Genomic DNA, 16,742 nt, shown 5'->3' on the forward strand with positions numbered 1-16,742 from the left:
CATCTGGTCCAGATGAGACAGTGGCAGGTGGAGTGATGGAGCGACTCATCCATGGCACTGGATAATTTCCAGGATGCTGCTATGGACTCCTCCATCCTCACTGCACACACCAGTCTGCGGACATTTCAGATCCTTCAAAAATGCACAAACACAATACAAAAGCAGTCATTTTAACAGCACAATGTCAGTTGATTTCTGTATTAGAAGTAACAGAATGATCTTACTTTATATTTTTGTTTCAGGTTTTCCCTTTTTTTCCACAAATGCCGCCGTCACCTTGCCTTGCAGGTCCTGCTCCACCACAAAAGCTGCTCAATACTGCATTTACATGTTGTGTTAACTCGCTTTTTATCTAACAGTGCTCCACAATTGATCAACAGTACTAATGGACAAATAAAATAGATAACGTATGTTTAGCTACTTTATATAGATTTGTTTATTAACATTACATACATTCATCTAAAGCAGTGTTGACAACAGTGAATTCTACATAATGGCACACAGACATCTCACTCAGATGTCTGTTCATGTTGTGATGTGCTCATCTGCAATTCTTTTAGAATATTTTCCTGTCAGATATTAAATAAACATTTAGTAATCGTCTTTAAGATGTATATGGTTTATGTAAATTCACTTTGGTGACGTACGTGTGCTTACTGGAGCTCCCCTGTTCTATTATACAGTAATAAAACATGTTTTTACAGCAAAATCACAAATATACTATACTGTCTAGCATCTTACACCCTCAACAATTGAACAGTTTACTCTACAGTAGCTTAACAAATGCGATTTTAACACAGGGAACCGTGTATTTGATTTGTAATACTCACATTTGTAAACACCCTTGTTGCTGTTCTCCTTCACGTTCGATGATGACGTATCCTCTCGCGTGGCCTCCTAGGATAGAAAAGTATCCATCGATGAGCACTTCAGAATCTGGACTGAAGCAGTAGGACATCCTGGGATTTCTCGCCTACTCTTTTATGAATACTGAGGTTTCGGACATACTACTTTCTTCACATACTCTTTTCTCCTACTATATAGTAGGTAAGTAGGCATATTTGGACGCACTTTAAATAGACGCACGTCCGAATCTCGCGAGAATTAGTACGTCACCCCGGTAATTCTCGCCTACTCTTTTATGAATACTAAGGATTCGGACATGCTTATTCGCTCGCCTACTGCTTGTTGATGTGTTAGAAGCAGGAAAAATGGGCAAGAGTAAGGATTTGAGCGAGTTTGACAAGGGCCAAATTGTGATGGCTAGACGACTGGGTCAGAGCATCTCCAAAACTGCAGCTCTTGTGGAGTGTTCAAGGTCTGCAGTGGACAATATCTATCAAAAGTGGTCCAAGGAAGGAACAGTGGTGAACCGGCGATAGGGTCATGGGCGACCAAGCCTCATTGATGCACGTGTGGAGCGAAGGCTGGCCCGTGTGGGTCAATCCAACAGACGAGCTACTGTAGCTCAAATTGCTCAAGAAGTTAATGCTGGTTCTGATGGAAAGGTGTCAGAATACACAGTGCATCTCAGTTTGTTGCGAATGGGGCTGCATAGCCGCAGACCAGTCAGGGTGCCCATGCTAACCCCTGTCCACCGTCGAAAGCACCAACAATGGGCACGTAAGCATCAGAACTGGACCACGGAGCAATGGAAGAAGGTGGCCAGGTCTGATGAATCACATTTTCTTTTATATCATGTGGATGGCCGGGTGCGTGTGCGTCACTTACCTGGGGAACACATGGCACCAGGATGCACTATGGGAAGAAGGCAAGCCGGCGGAGGCAGTGTGATGCTTTGGGCAATGTTCTGCCGGGAAACCTTGGGTCCTGCCATCCATGTGGATGTTTCTTTGACACGTACCACCTACGTAAGCATTGTTACAGACCATGTACACCTTTTCATGGAAATGGTATTCCCTGGTGGCCGTGGCCTATTTCTGCAGGATAATGCACCCTGCCATAAAGCAAAAATGGTTCAGGAATGGTTTGAGGAGCACAACAACAAGTTTGAGGAGTTGACTTGGACTCCAAATTTCCCAGATCTCAATCCAATCGAGCATCTGTGGGATGTGCTGAACAAACCAATGCGATCCATGGAGGCCCCAGCTCGCAACTTAAAGGACTTAAAAAAATCTGCTGCTAACATCTTGGTGCCAAACACCACAGCACACCTTCAGGGGTCTAGTGGAGTCCATGCCTCAATGGGGCAGGGCTGTTTTGGCAGCAAAAGGGGGACCAACACAATATTAGGAAGGTGGTAATAATGTAAAGCTTAAGCCTGATTGTGGGGTGTGTGTTTTATATATATATATATATACACACACACACACTTTCATGAATGGGAGGCTCTGTAAACATGTTGTCACGTTTTGTGGTTCATGCAGGAAGTATGTTTAAGGGGGTGCTGCTAGGCATGTAGGGGTCTGAAACCAGTTCCAGTTTTAGGTCTAAATATAAAGACAACCACAAAACCTCATTATTTGCATGTGTTTTCATCTCATGAATAATATAAGAAGAAACTCGATTAATCAGAATCTTTCTTTCCATTAAGGAAAAAGAAGAACGAACAGAGAACATCATCAGCATCGTGGGTTGGTGATGGTTTCAGTGTTCTGTGAATTGGTTGCCATAGAGATCACAAAGCACTGGCTCTGACGTGCACCCAGTTTTAGATTAAAAACAGGAAACATGAAGACTTACAATAAATCAGCTTAAAGGCATTTTCCTGTCCATCACATGTGTTTGAGGGAGTCAGTGACTGCCAGAAAATGCCTTTAATGCACTTTATTAAACAAATGCATGCAGGTCTTTTCCGATCAAGGGTTTCTGTCATTTTAACTTTGAAGAGTCCTCTTTCTTTTTCAGCCTTCCTCTCTCTCTTTCATTTTCTGCATCTGTTACTCTCAAGTACAAACCCAATTTAACCCTACATAACCCCCTGCCCTTGTCAACTCTTCAAACAGACCATTTGGTAGAAAACCCCTACAGGGGTCTCCTTTACTACCTCCCCTCAATGAGGAAACACCAGCTACTGTATGATGCCATGAGAATCTGTAACAGACACACTATATGAAACATGCAAATAACATCAACCACAAAGGGTGCAAGAAGAGAATGGAAACTTCCTGTTTGGCTCGTGATGTGTTCTTCTGTTACACCAAAGGTTGAATTTGCCATACAAGAACGCCATACTTGCAAAACAGTGGCAAAACGAAAGGTAGCGGCTCTGCCGTTTTCAACAGCATTTCTATTGTGTGAAGACTTTGAATGCAACAGATGGAGATTTTTAGGGCATCTGTGACCCTCTTAAGTCTCTGTCTCTTCCATAGCAGCCTATCTGAAACACAGAGCATGTGCAAAGGTAAGATCTTCTTTTTTGTGATTTACTTTAAACATTAATTACAGTGGGTAATTACATTTGTTTGTGTAACCTAATGTGTTAAGGATATAAGAAAACTCAAAATATTTATGTGTAAATGCATACAAGTGGCAAAAGAATTCAAGAAATTTTACATCTTGGTGGCAGTGTATAAATCAAAATCAAAATACAGTCTAACCGACTGAATGAGGTTTGTTAACTGAAATATTGTGCAGGCAGACACATTTAAAACCAACTTTACCACAAACATCTAATTTGCGAGGCTGCAAATACAATAAAGTACATGAACAGTGGCATTTTGCAAAAAATATTACATTTTGCAACAAGCTGACATGTTTGGCACTGACATTCTGACATGAGAAAATGAAATGATGAGGGAGTTAATCATTCTGCAAAAAGATGATTCAGTCTTTCCTTTTTTTCTACAAAGTGAAGTTCATAGCAATTTGTTCTAAGAAACTTTGTCTCTGACAACATTTCTCCACTCTTACAGGCAAAGGTTAATATTTGTGAAATTAAGAAACCAGTCAAAACTGTTCTTCAGTTTTGTTTTTCGGGCATTTAACCTTTTTTCAGCTTGTTTTTTAATTTTTATTCTCAAGAGTTTGGTATATTGGAAATTTCCCTTTTTTACATAAAGTTACTCTGACCATTAGGAATTGAAAAGACAACAAACATAATTTACTGTTCTAATCCATAATAAAAAAATAAAAAAGTGCATATACTATGGTAGCTTAAGTGATCTTAAGAACAGAAGCCATCGTTTGTTAATAACGTGGGTGACTGGTGATTTGTGGGTTGCATAACCACTTCTGCAAAAACCACAGACGAAGTAAAAAATTTAATATAAGTATATATTGTACCAATCACAGATTTTAGATTTTAAAAGTTAAAGCTTACAAACTGTGTATTAAGCAGTTCTAAGATGTTATTGTTGTTTTGTCTCCTCTACACCGCAGGTAATCTACCACCAGTTCATCATGTGGCATTGAATAGCAGTGTTACTGTACCCTGCCCCGTACTCAGTGCACCAGAAATGGTCTTCAGATTATATAAAGGCTCAAAAGAGATCTTTTTTATCAGCGTTAATAATACAATCATCAGCAAAAATGACAACAGCCCGAGGATGGATTTCACAGTTAATGTTGCGGATAACAGTACCAGTTTTATCCTGGACGGTGTAACAATAAATACTACAGCTCTGTACACCTGCGAGGCCGAGAGAATCTTTCCTCCTCCATTTCAGCAAGTGGAGCACAAACCACAAACCATTGTGTTTGTTGAAGGTATGTTTACTATGGTTGTTACGGAACAACAGACATTGTCATTGTCCACAGCATTACGTAAGAGAATTAAAGCAACTGGCAATATGATTAGCAATTGTTTTGTAATACAAACTTCATTATTTGTGCTCTGGTTAATGTACAGTTAAAAGTCACATTTTGCGTCACTCCTTTTCTCGGTGTGTGTGTGTGTGCGGTTTCGGTATTCCCTACTTTGTGGGGACAAAATGTCGAAATTTCCTCACAAGTATAGCAAAACCCCAAATTTTGGATCTTGTGACATTTTTCTGGTGTCCATGAGAAAAAAACAGTTAAATATAAATCTTACTAAATTATTTAGTATGAAAGTTTTTTTTTTTTTTTTATGTAAAAATGCAGAAAGTTTTCTGTGAGGGTTGTGTTCAGGGTTATTGGATAGAACATATAGTTTGTACAGTATAAACATAATTATGTCTATGGAAAGTCCCTATAAAACACGGAAACCCAATGTATGTGTGTATGTCTATGCGTGTGTGTGTGTGGTTCAGGTATGCCCTACGTTATGGGGACAAAAATATCCCCACAAAGATGACAATATTCAAAATCCTTGTCCTTGTGGGAACATGTTTTTGGTCCCCCTGAGGAAACAAGCTTTTGAATCATACAGAATAAATTATTTTTTTTTAAATCTAAAAATGCAGAAAGTTTTGTGTGAGCGGTAGGTATGGTATTGTACCATATAATAACCATTACATCTATGAAATGCCCCCCTAAAACATGGAAACCCAACATGTGTTTGAACAGAGAGACCAGTTAAACAGCATTCTGTCTGTCAAGATGTCAACCACCTGGTTTTTTGGGTGGTGCTTGGAGCCATGGCCATATATGGGCTGTTAACGACTTGCATCGTTTTCATTCTGCGGGTAAATAATTATATTTACATTTAGAAAAAGGGTCATTCAATAGAGTATATTTCTATAATTTAATACAATGTATTACAGAGTATTAGAAAAGTTATCCATTTGATTGATGCCTCATGAAAAATAATGCAGATATAAGACTGTGGCTAATATCAATTTTTAAATATGCCAGTTACTGTAGTAATCATGGCCTCTCATTATAATATTGGTTAGCAATGCTGTGTCATTATATATTATATTATATTATTTAAATAATAACATACAGTGATTAAATTTTTTTTGACAGTATCATTTGCCAACAAATATTTAGTTACTTATGGATTGACTTGAATGTTGAATGTGGACTAAATGATATGTTGCACTTGGTTGATAATTGTATTTTTGATGTCTTTCCCATGTATGCTTATCAGATCAAGTTGAGTCAAATGGATACTCCCTTCAAGGACAGAGAATGCAGACGGAAATGGCAGGGGGTTCAACATCCAACCTGGCAGGGCTGTTACATAGACACTGTAGTATGAGACTATCTGACAACATTTAACAAACCCGGTCAAGAACAACCACTAAAGCATCACATCACATCAGCCATGTTTTAAAAAGGGCACACTGCATTCTGAGAAAAATTCTACTACATTTGACATTTTTCATAGTTTTATATTTTCATTTAACCCATTATTAAATGTAGCCAAAATGTAATTAGCTTTGCTAGTATATATTTTTTTGTTACATTTATTTGCAAAATAAATAAAACAACCTTTTCCCTTTTTGATACTGTATGCACATATGTTTGCCTGTCTGAAAAGGACTACTATAGACTTTTTTTTAAATAAAGCAAATTATATGTTAACCCAAACCTGCACAATGATTTACTAGATCCACTTCAACATTCTCAGGCTGTGAACTACTTTTCTTTTTAAGAACATCCCCAAAAGGAGATTTTGCTGTTTTCAGCTATTTTTTCCCCCAAGCTCTCTCTCTCTCTCTCTCACACACACACACTGGAAAATGAGTGTGAGTAAGAAAAGTTAATCTAATGAAAGCTCTGCGGTTAAGAGTTCTGAACCTCTTACTGGTATGCCTGAAGCAACTTTTGTTTTATCTTTCGGTCTTTCCTGTACCTTCTCACTCTTTTTGGTGATAAACAAGCAATAGCACCGGACATCCACTGGAGGGAGACGCAGGACTTACATTCCATTAACCAAGAGCCGCTAGTTTGAAGGGCACTGCCAACTGCTGTTAACTCATAGTGAGTATGTTACTCTTGTCCACCCTCTGTGCTAACTCTTAAAGAAATGTCTACCCACGCTGCTCGCTCATCAGAGCTGCAGCGCACTTTCCAGTGACTACAGTTTCACGCGCACAGTCATTCTCTCACAGACGCGCGCGCAATGGGTACGCAAAATATTTTGGCGCGTATTAATATATAACCTTTTTAAAATATACTATTAAGTTTAATATCGTGAATAAGTGGTTTTAAATTGATTTAGAAACCTATACTCCTACCAGTTCTCGTGGGTCAATGGATTTACAGAAAATGAACGAAAATCAGATCCCGTTTTGGGAATGTTCAAGAACCCCAGACAATTCCAGCTTTAACACATCTGCGTTGGAAGTTAACGCCACCTGTAGCAATGCGTCAATAATTCAGAAATTCAAACCCACACGACCAAAAGGTAAGGGCAAACTAATCCATATCAACGTTATATTGTCTTGTTTTGCTGTTGCATATGTTGTTGTTGCTTTTTTTCCTAGTCATTTTGACGGGAGGCTATAATACAGCATGAGATAAATGGCAGGAAACACATGATACGCTCAACCTTTGCTGATGGTACAAAACAGTTTTTTCCCCAGTACAAATTATTCATTATTTATATACTTTAGCTATACCAGCGTGCCTTAACATTAATTATGAAATCAACCATTCTCAAAGCAATGGTGCCCCAGCAACCACTACCTCACTTATAGGTTACGCATTAAAGATAAACTTCAGCAGCTTGTTTTTCAGTATATTGTGCGTTTATTTAAAATGCTCATTAAAGATGAGTGGTTATTTTTCTTTTAAATAGTAAAACAGTATAGTTAAGGTGAGACACTGCAGGTGAATAAGGTAAAAAAAAAAAAACTACTAATTATCACCTTACTTACCCAGTTGATTGATTACATTGATAATTGCAAAACAATTTTGTATTACAAGTTTTCTAAAATGTTATGTTTAAATATGCAAATGATGCATTATTTAATGAAATATGCGCTAATTTGCATACATTTCCAGTACAAAAATCTGAACACTGGATGAAGTCAGTTTCAAAATTCTTGTTTATTTTTTTTGCCAAAAAGCCCAAAATCTCAAAATTGACAGGTGCATGAAAAAACTGTGCTTTTGCCTGCAGTGTCTCCCCTTATTATAATCACGGAGTTTTATATTATAATAACAGTGATAAAGTTAATATTTTCGTTTTGTATTTAAAGAACTATGTCAGAGGTAATGTTTAGTGTAATTAAACCCCAAGGATGCTCTTTGCATTTTTTTTCAGCTCACATCATTATCATTATACTTTCTGAACATGCAAATGTAGTGTTTACTTCATTAGGACATGAATTTTTTTGGGGGGATAATTAGATAGGTCACTAGTTAATAGGCATTCAAAACCACAACTTCAAGAATGATTTATGGGCATGAGAATGATATATGGGCTATTTCTAAAAAATAATTTTGTTTTAAATCTATCCATTTGTGCAAGGTTGTGAATCAGACTGACAAGGGGAGTGTTAGTCTGGCTTTGTAAGTCATTGTAAGCCCTCTTTTGAGGAATGCGCACGCGCATGAACCGCAAAAAACCCTAAAATAAGCAAATTGTCTCACCAAAATAAACCTAAACAAATGACCCCATTAAAATAATAATCAGTAAATACATCTCTCTATGTGCAAACACATGCAGGCACTTATGGAAAGGGAAACAGCATGCATTTAGGAGAGGGGAGGAGCTGAGGAAGGCAGGAATGAGGAATGGCTATTGATAATGACATCATAGAGTAGGTGGGGATATTTGACAGCTGCTATTAGTAGGCACTAGCAAGCCCAAATACATGACTGGCTTCCGGAAATAAGCCCACAAAAAACTGCAACCCATGACTCCCAAACTTATAAACAACTTTATGAAAAAACAAGCCGCTTATAGAGGACACGGCAGTTGCATGTAGTGCCATTAGCATTGCTATAATGCCATGTCATTTGCAATTTCATGTGATTGGCAGCATAATTGAACACTCATGACATGAGCAAACCTTACAGATTTCAAATTGCATACTCCCAAAGTTTTTCCTGCGCTAAGCGATGAAGAGGCATTGGGATAAATGGGAGTGCTAATGCATAGCTTGTTTACTTTAATGTGGATCATTTAATATAATAATTTTAAAACCACAAATGTCAGTATAAGAGTTTTACCTATTTCAGACATAGGCAAAACAAATTTTTGGGCCCCCCTTCCCTATTAAAATAATAGGCCTAATATTACTACCCAAGCAAACAAAATATTTCTTAATCAGTGGAAACCGTTACAGTGTTTTCTATCACAATAAGCGTTTGCGTGTTCTTAATTTGTTTGAGAACTGAGAAAGACCATTCCAAATATTATATATCTCTTCATTGTGTTTGGGCCCCCCCTGGATGAGCAAGCATAGGCATGCACATGCCTAGAATGCCTATGCGTAAATCCGGCCCTGTTTACACTGCAAAGGTACTGCTGCTTAGAGGTGGTATAAATGCATTTACACTGCATTAAATAGCTGCAATTGCAGCTGTCGTCATGGAACTGTGTTGATAAACACACGAAGACGAGATGAAGATAAGCAGTCTTTAATAAATCCACAGATAGGTAAATCCAAACAAGGGAAGGCTGGCGACACACATAACACTGAGACCCGACAACCTCAAACTGAACAGACAGGAACCTAAATACACAGACCAAACAAGGATAACAAGACACACCTGAACATAATAAAAATCAATAACCATGACAACCACTAACAAAAGGCGGGAACGGTGAAAACACATACAAAGTCCATGTGGTTGTGATGGATTGCCTCCCTCCTGGAAGACTTAATTAATAATATATTAATAATAAATTATTAATAATAATAATAAACCACATACACCTTGGCTCATCAATTTATGCAGTAACATATATGGAAATTTAAAGGATGTTTTAATTGTACATTAATTGACAGTCACCACTGATAAGCTACCACTAAATATTGTAGAAACTTAATTTGCTGTAAAGTTGCTTTGCAATGATTTGTATCGTGAAAAGCGCTGTACAAATAAACTTGCCTTGACTTGACTTTTACACATTTCCCTTTGGAAATTAAAAAATATAAATAAAAAGGGTGTTGTTTGAGAATGTATTGATTCCTTTGACCAAAATTGCTTTTTCTCTCTCCTCAGAAATGGACTCTGTGAGGATTATCCTTTACTCACTTGTCTTTCTCCTGAGTGTTTTTGGGAACCTGCTGATCATTGTGGTCCTAATAGTAAACAAGAGAATGCGGACCGTCACTAACTCCTTCCTGCTCTCGCTGGCTATTAGTGATCTCATGATGGCCATCTTCTCCATGCCCTTTAATCTCATCCCCAGCCTGCTGGAGGACTTCATCTTTGGCGCTGCGATGTGCAAGATAGTCGCCTATTTCATGGGTGAGGAATGTTCATTTAAGCTTTCTCAAGTGGAAGATTCATGTTTGATTCTTTTTTTCTGCCAAAGCATTGTTCAATAATGCTAAAGTAAACTTTCATTACACTCATCATTTTAAATTAATCCTGCAATGCTGCATTTTAATTACTTTTCTCATTATAATTTTTTCATTTATTTCAGAATTGTCTAACAACAACAGGCATATTTCACAAATTAATCTCTGTTGTGATTTGAGCTGTTGAAACATGAGCCAACTTTGTGCACCATGGCACAACTAATTCATTCCAACTCACTCATGCAAAACCAAAACGTTTTGTTCAAAAACTAGGTGCTTTGGACAATGTTTTAGTGTTTTTGTTGCCTTTGTACTGTTTTAGAAAATAACATCCAAGGACTCCTAAACCCCATTGTGCCTTAATGGGGGCTCCGGTATTGTTGAAAAATGTAATGTCCACCACTGATTCTTTGCCGCCTCATCATTCGGAAGTGAAAATAAAATAAATTTACTTTCACATTGTAGGACACAGTGTCTTCTCGACATGATGTTAACTACACAAATAAGCTACAGTGTTTGAGGGCGGGGTCAATTATGCTATTTTACCATGTCATTGCTTTCCATGTAACCTTACGACAGGGGATAGATACTCTATCTATGTCCGTCAAAAAAAAAAGAAGATGTTGTGAATCGGTTTGGAAAGGAAACATGATCAAGGAAGTTTAACTTGAATGAAGGTCACTGTCACAAAGAACAAGTCAATGCTTGCATTTTTCGAGATTACTGGCTGATTTCAGGTACGGAACAAACAAAACTCTATTAACTAGCCACTTTGTATACCTAGTATCCGAATAACGTGTCATAACAACACCTTTTTACTATACTGAAAGGAATTAACAAGAAAAGAAGGTTTGTACAGTATGTATCCAACAGTTCAGTAAGCTTTAAATGGACAAAATGGTGGATAGCAACAGCACAGCATTTTAAATGGCTATTTGAGCTGTAATTTATTTGTTGTAAGGTCTGACTTGACCTTATAACAAAAGTTTAAGTCGGATTTGACTATGTTAATAGATGTTGCACTAATTAGTCATTAACTGTACTATTTCTCATGTGATGTCTCTTTCTCTCTGGAAACCACCTTTTGATGTCCACATCATCCTAACGCCAATCCATATGAGATATACATCGTTCTGAAAACTGTGGGGCATCAGATTGAAAAGAAATGATTCAAACAGACTGGCAAGGCATAAGATCATTAAGCATTCTTCTCAAAGAATGCTGCGCCTGTAATAAGAAACTTAATTTCCCCTTCAGGGAATTCGAGTTGCGTCAGAAACGCTTTGAGAACGGCTCTGCGTGACCATGCTCTGAAGCACTTGTGAAATCAGTCCAATAGAATGGTGAGACATCCTAGGAGGGATGATGTAGCGACCAGGAAGCTTAAAGGAGTATCTGGTGTAAACAGCATTAGCTTCTGCTTCTTCAGTAAGCGCTTCGTGTCTCCGTTTGTCTGAGAAATATGTGTGTGTGTTGTGCCAGTGTACAATTCTCTATTATGGCAAGTGAGAGTAAAAAGTCTGACAAGCAGCGCTTTAGATTGTGTGTCCCTCCCTGCCCGTGCTTCATTACGGGTGGGGATACATGTGATCTATGCTTTGCTTGTCTGGGAGCAGAGCACATTCTCACCCTCCTCGCGGCTCAGGTCCTGCATCTGCCGAGGCAAGATGGTGGCTGCGGTCATGGGGATCACTAATGGATCTGGTGGAGGGGTTGGAGATGGGCTTGTCTCTTTCTTGACCCTCAGAAAGTTCCTCCATCACCGCTCCAGTCGTCTACCAGCTCCTCATACCGCAGGGCTCAGAAATGGAGCATCGCCTCTCGAGCTCCCCCGCAAAAAGATTTGGAGTCAGAGTGGCACTCCTGGTCGAAGTCTTTGAAGCAGAAGACGGATCTGAGGACCGTCATTCTGGCTAAGAGGACTTCGGCCAAGATGATGCCTATGGTGCGGGACTTCTGAGGTCAGGCCCATCTGGGGAAGAGCGGTGTACACTTCATCATACGGTGCCCATCTCTTCTCAGTGCCCTCGGGAGATCAGTCTGTTAACCTTGCCACCACTGGTGTTTAAGGGCACAGCGGTCTCCAGCAAGTGCAGTTTTCAGTGTCCGCCGGAAACGTAGTGACACTGGGAGGCTTGCATCCTCCAAGGAGCTTATTAGAGCAGCCAGTTTGGTGGTTCCCTGATGGTCATCCGCTTCAGGGCACCGAATCGACTACTCAAAGTACACTAGAGGCCAGTCTTGAGAGACTGATTCCCTAAGTAGACTATCTGGCAGCATGGAACTTAATCATTCCTAAAGGATGAGGGGTTGTATTCTAGTTTAGATCTGTGTCAGCTGAACCATTCCATCAAAAGACTCAAATGGCTCAAATCAGGTCTGAGGACTGGTTTGTCACAATAGATCTGAAGGACGCATACTTCCATGTTTCCATCCTTTCTCAAAACAGGAAGTTCCTGAGGTTTGCTTTCGGGGGCGAAGCATACCAAGACCGACATCTTTTCTGGCACATCAACTGCCTGAAGATGCTGGCCATGTATCCTGCACTGAAACACTTTCACCCAGACCTGAGAGGCTATCACGTGCTTGTCCGTACAGACAAGTCGTGGGGGCAGTCGTGGCCTAATGGTCGAACTTGTAACCCGAAGGTTGCGGGTTCGAGTCTCAGGTCCAGCAGGGATTGTAGGTGGGATTGTAGTGAATAACCAGTGCTCTCTTCCACCCTCAATACGACGACTGAGGTGAAACCATTGAGCAAGGCACCAAATCCCCAACTGTTCCCCGGGCGCCGCAGCAATATGGCTGCCCACTGCTCCAGGTGTGTGTTCACGTTGTGTGTGTGTTCACTACTGTGTGTGTGCACTTGGATGGGTTAAATGCACATGCCAGGTCCTTCTGTGGGCCCAGGGAAAACTACTCTCCTTGAGAGCATTTTATATCCCTGGCCACCTCAATCAGGGAAAAGACATCTTGTCGAGGCAGGGGCTGAGTCCAAGTTGGTGGAGCAGATCTGGAGGATGTTCGACCAGGCGGAGATGGATCTGTTCGCCTCTCAAGACATGACACACTGTCCACTCTGGTTCTCCCTCACATATCCATCCCCCCTCGGGCTGCTTGCAGTGGTACAGATATGGCCGAGGTGGCCTCTTTACGCATTTCCCCTGATTGCTCTGCAATTTCACCTGATGCGCTTTTAAGCTTCCGGGTCACTAAGTCATCTCGTCTATGACGTCTCGCCATTCTATTGGACTGATTTCACACATGCTTCAGAGCATGTTAACAGAGAGGCGTTCCCAAAGCGTTTCCTACGCAGCATCTCGTTCCCTTCAGGAAGCATGGTTACATGTGTAACCTAGAGACGTTTTCAGTGAATTTCATCTCATTCTCATTCTGCTTGTCTTTGGTAGAAATTGACTTATTCATAAAATCTCTTGATGACGGCTTTTTTCCCTTGAAATTGTGATTACAAGCTACACTTAATTATATATGTTTATTACACCTTTGGCTGGAATGCTTGAATCTGATTGGTCAAATGCAGCACTTTGTAGTTAATCCACAACACTGTATACTGTTGTCCCTGGCAACCAATCTCTTACATTCTGCTAGTTTCTCTCATAACACTCTGCAGTCTTTTTCTTCTCACATACTAATATAATTTCAACTCAATAATTCATGTTCATTTATTTACTCATTTGGTATCCATGTAATAAGCGGGAAATGTACAATCAAGTCATTTTTACATAATGAAGCCCTTTAGGATGATACAAGGCCCAAATAAACGAACACATTGTGCATCATCCTTTACATAGTGCTACATATTTATGAGTGTAATATAGCAGTATAAGATATAAGTCTTGAAGATCTGTGCAGCACAGCCTGGTCCTAAATCAGCATTTTGTCTCTGAATTTACTTGGCACTGAGCTGGACAGCAATAAGTCATTCTCACTCTGCAAAGCATTGGCCTTGAGTCAGAGGAAGAGCACGCCGCCTCTGTGAGAACATTCCATCACATTCTACTGCTCCACTGGCATTCTGTGCCATTCTCTTGTATTACCTTGCTCACTTTATTGCATTAATCTGAGAGTGCTTTGGGCTCTTGGTTTTAGTCAGCCAGTGGCAATCAATGCACAAAACCATTATGAGCCATTGATTTCCTACCCTCAGTGGTCGTATCTGCTAACGTCTACCCACAAGGAAGAAAATTACCTCACAGAACAAATCACTGTCTGTGCGATTGGCAAATGTGGTTTCAATGGCTGCAACATTTGTGTACACCTCCATTTTAAGTGAGTTTTAAATTAGGCATCATTCTCAGCCAGTGTGAATTCTTTTGAGATGGAAATTAGATCTGGAATATTTCTGGGAGCATAGAACACAGACAGTATATCTTGTTAATGTGAAAAATATAACTTAAAAGATTCCTTTAACGGAAGTGGAAAAAACAGCAGTTCTATGTGGAACGTAATAGTTTCAGACTGAATAGAGTCGAACTGTTGACCGTTTAACCACAGAAGAGCTTCAGAGATCCGTTTTTTCAGAAACGTTTTTAAACATGTCACGCTGCACTGAATATTTCCCTGAAAGTCTGCTTTGAAAAGCTCAGAGTATGTGCGACCTTGGCAAATACAGGCAGAGAGGATTTATCAACCACTGTATATATGAAACAAAGTGGAGCAGATCTAAATCCCGAGGTAGAGCACAGACAGTGAACAAGAGGCTAGTATTCTGCAATAATAAGAACTTGTTGTAGACACCACATACTTTTGAGAAGAGAGAAAAAAAATAATTTCTGCAGTAGCAGCCCTGGTTTCTCATTAGCACAACATGATGAAATAAGTGCAGCAACACATTGGCATAAAAAATATTCTTGTTCAGTGAAAAATACTTAATCAAAGGAAGTTTACAATCATTTTTGGGGGTGAATCTGAGATCTGAGTGTTTTGTGTATGTGTATGTGTGTGTTTAAATAGGGGAATACATTAAAATGATTTGTAAAGAGTGCCAGAGCAGAATGTAGCAAACACTGCATAATATACATATTCATGTATGCAAACCCCATTAGCTGCAGTTCTCAACCCAGGATGTTCCATAAGCCTTGGTATTTGAATCTGAAGAAAATTACGAGATGTATGGCACCCTAAGCGGGAATGCTTGGAAGAAGAACTCTTATGCATAGCAACATAATCATAAACACAACCCCAAGAAATGCATAGTAAATACATGATACAATAAAAGACTGGTAGGTGTAGAACTGATGAAGGTTAATACTGTACTTACCATCTTATCCAACAATGACAGTATGCAAAGTTATTTTTTTACTTTAATATTTATATATTTTATAGATTGATATATATTACACTCTCAGGAAAAAGGTACAAAAGCTGTCACTTGGGCCAAAAGGTACCCTATTTACCAAGTTGCGTATATATACTATATAGACAAAAGTACAAAATGACCCCACTCTCTGACTTTACGTGGTCTTCTGCTTCACGGCTGAGTTGATGTTGTTCCTAAACTCCTCCAACTACCACTACCAGTTGACCGAGGAATATCCAGCAGGGATCAAATTTCATGATCTGACTTATTGCAAAGATGACATCCTGACATGCTGTCATCCATGATGACATGCTGGTTTCGTATGGCCAGAGGAGAACTGGCTCCCCGACTGAGCCTCGTTTCTCCTCCATTCTGTCACCGATGGAGTTTTGGTTCCTTGGCACTGTCGCCTCTGGCTTGCTTAGTTGGGGACACTTAATTTCCAGCGATATCGTCGACTTGATTGCACAGATACTATTTAAACTGAACTGAGCTGGATGATGACATCACTGAATTCAATGATGAACTGCCTTTAACTGAAAATTGAGTGTTTACTATTGTCATTTTGCATTATTGACACACTATTTTCCTAATTAATGCTGTACAGTTGCTTTGACACAATCTGTATTGTTAAAAGCGCTATATAAATAAAGGTGACTTGACTTGACTTGACATCCTATCACAGTACTACACTTGAGTTCACAGAGTGCTTCAGAATGACCTTATGTATGTATGTATGTATGTATTTATGTATTTATTTATGTTTGAAAATGCAGGCTGTATGGCTAGGTGCTTGATTTTATACACCTGTGGCAATGAGTTTGATTGAAACACCTAAATTCATTAATTAAGAGGTGTGTGCCAATATTGTAAGTATTGTACCTTAAAGATACCCCTTTGAAAGGGTACTACCCCATTGACTGGGGAGCTTTTGCACCCTCAGATTCCAGATTTTCAAATAGTTGTATACCGGCCAAAAATTGTCCTATCCTAACAAACCATACATCAATGGAAAGCTCATTTATTCATCTTTCAGATGATGTATAAATCTGATTTTCAAAAAATTGACCCTTATGACTGGTTTTGTGGTCCAGGGTCACACACACACACACTTG

At 39.4% G+C, this 16,742-nt stretch overlaps 2 protein-coding genes across 3 annotated transcripts in view; both read left to right on the forward strand.

Annotated features, from left to right (window-relative positions):
• Nucleotides 1-3,123: 3,123 nt before the first annotated feature.
• LOC107719745 (uncharacterized) lies at nucleotides 3,124-6,380 on the forward strand. 2 transcript variants are annotated; one of them, XM_016527237.1, is made up of 4 exons: nucleotides 3,124-3,364; nucleotides 4,342-4,668; nucleotides 5,449-5,567; nucleotides 5,975-6,380. In XM_016527237.1, exons 1-4 carry the CDS (start codon nucleotides 3,271-3,273, stop codon nucleotides 6,083-6,085), a joined length of 651 nt encoding a protein of 216 aa, XP_016382723.1. In that variant the 5' UTR covers nucleotides 3,124-3,270; the 3' UTR covers nucleotides 6,086-6,380. The 2 variants fall into 2 exon arrangements, with proteins under 2 accessions (XP_016382723.1, XP_016382724.1); XM_016527238.1 differs by lacking the exon at nucleotides 5,449-5,567.
• Nucleotides 6,381-7,040: 660 nt separating this feature from the next.
• The window catches only part of LOC107719744 (cholecystokinin receptor-like), a 28,388-nt gene continuing 18,686 nt past the window's right edge, over nucleotides 7,041-16,742 (forward strand). Inside the window, exons 1-2 of the mRNA XM_016527236.1 lie at nucleotides 7,041-7,237; nucleotides 10,009-10,257. Of these exons, the coding sequence (XP_016382722.1) occupies nucleotides 7,084-7,237; nucleotides 10,009-10,257 (403 nt within the window). The 5' untranslated portion in view covers nucleotides 7,041-7,083. The remainder of the gene's footprint in view (nucleotides 7,238-10,008; nucleotides 10,258-16,742) is intronic.

The sequence above is a fragment of the Sinocyclocheilus rhinocerous genome, unplaced genomic scaffold, assembly GCF_001515625.1.
Source record: "Sinocyclocheilus rhinocerous isolate Xijiao unplaced genomic scaffold, SAMN03320098_v1.1 scaffold721, whole genome shotgun sequence".
In the NCBI taxonomy this organism is placed as follows: Eukaryota; Metazoa; Chordata; class Actinopteri; order Cypriniformes; family Cyprinidae; genus Sinocyclocheilus; species Sinocyclocheilus rhinocerous.

Coding starts and splice junctions, on each gene's coding strand:
- LOC107719745 (XM_016527237.1), top strand. CDS start 3,271: ATGCAACAGATGGAGATTTTTAGGGCATCTGTGACCCTCTTAAGTCTC. Junction 3,365..4,341: donor AACACAGAGCATGTGCAAAG/GTAAGATCTTCT, acceptor TCTACACCGCAG/GTAATCTACCACCAGTTCAT. Junction 5,568..5,974: donor GCATCGTTTTCATTCTGCGG/GTAAATAATTAT, acceptor TATGCTTATCAG/ATCAAGTTGAGTCAAATGGA.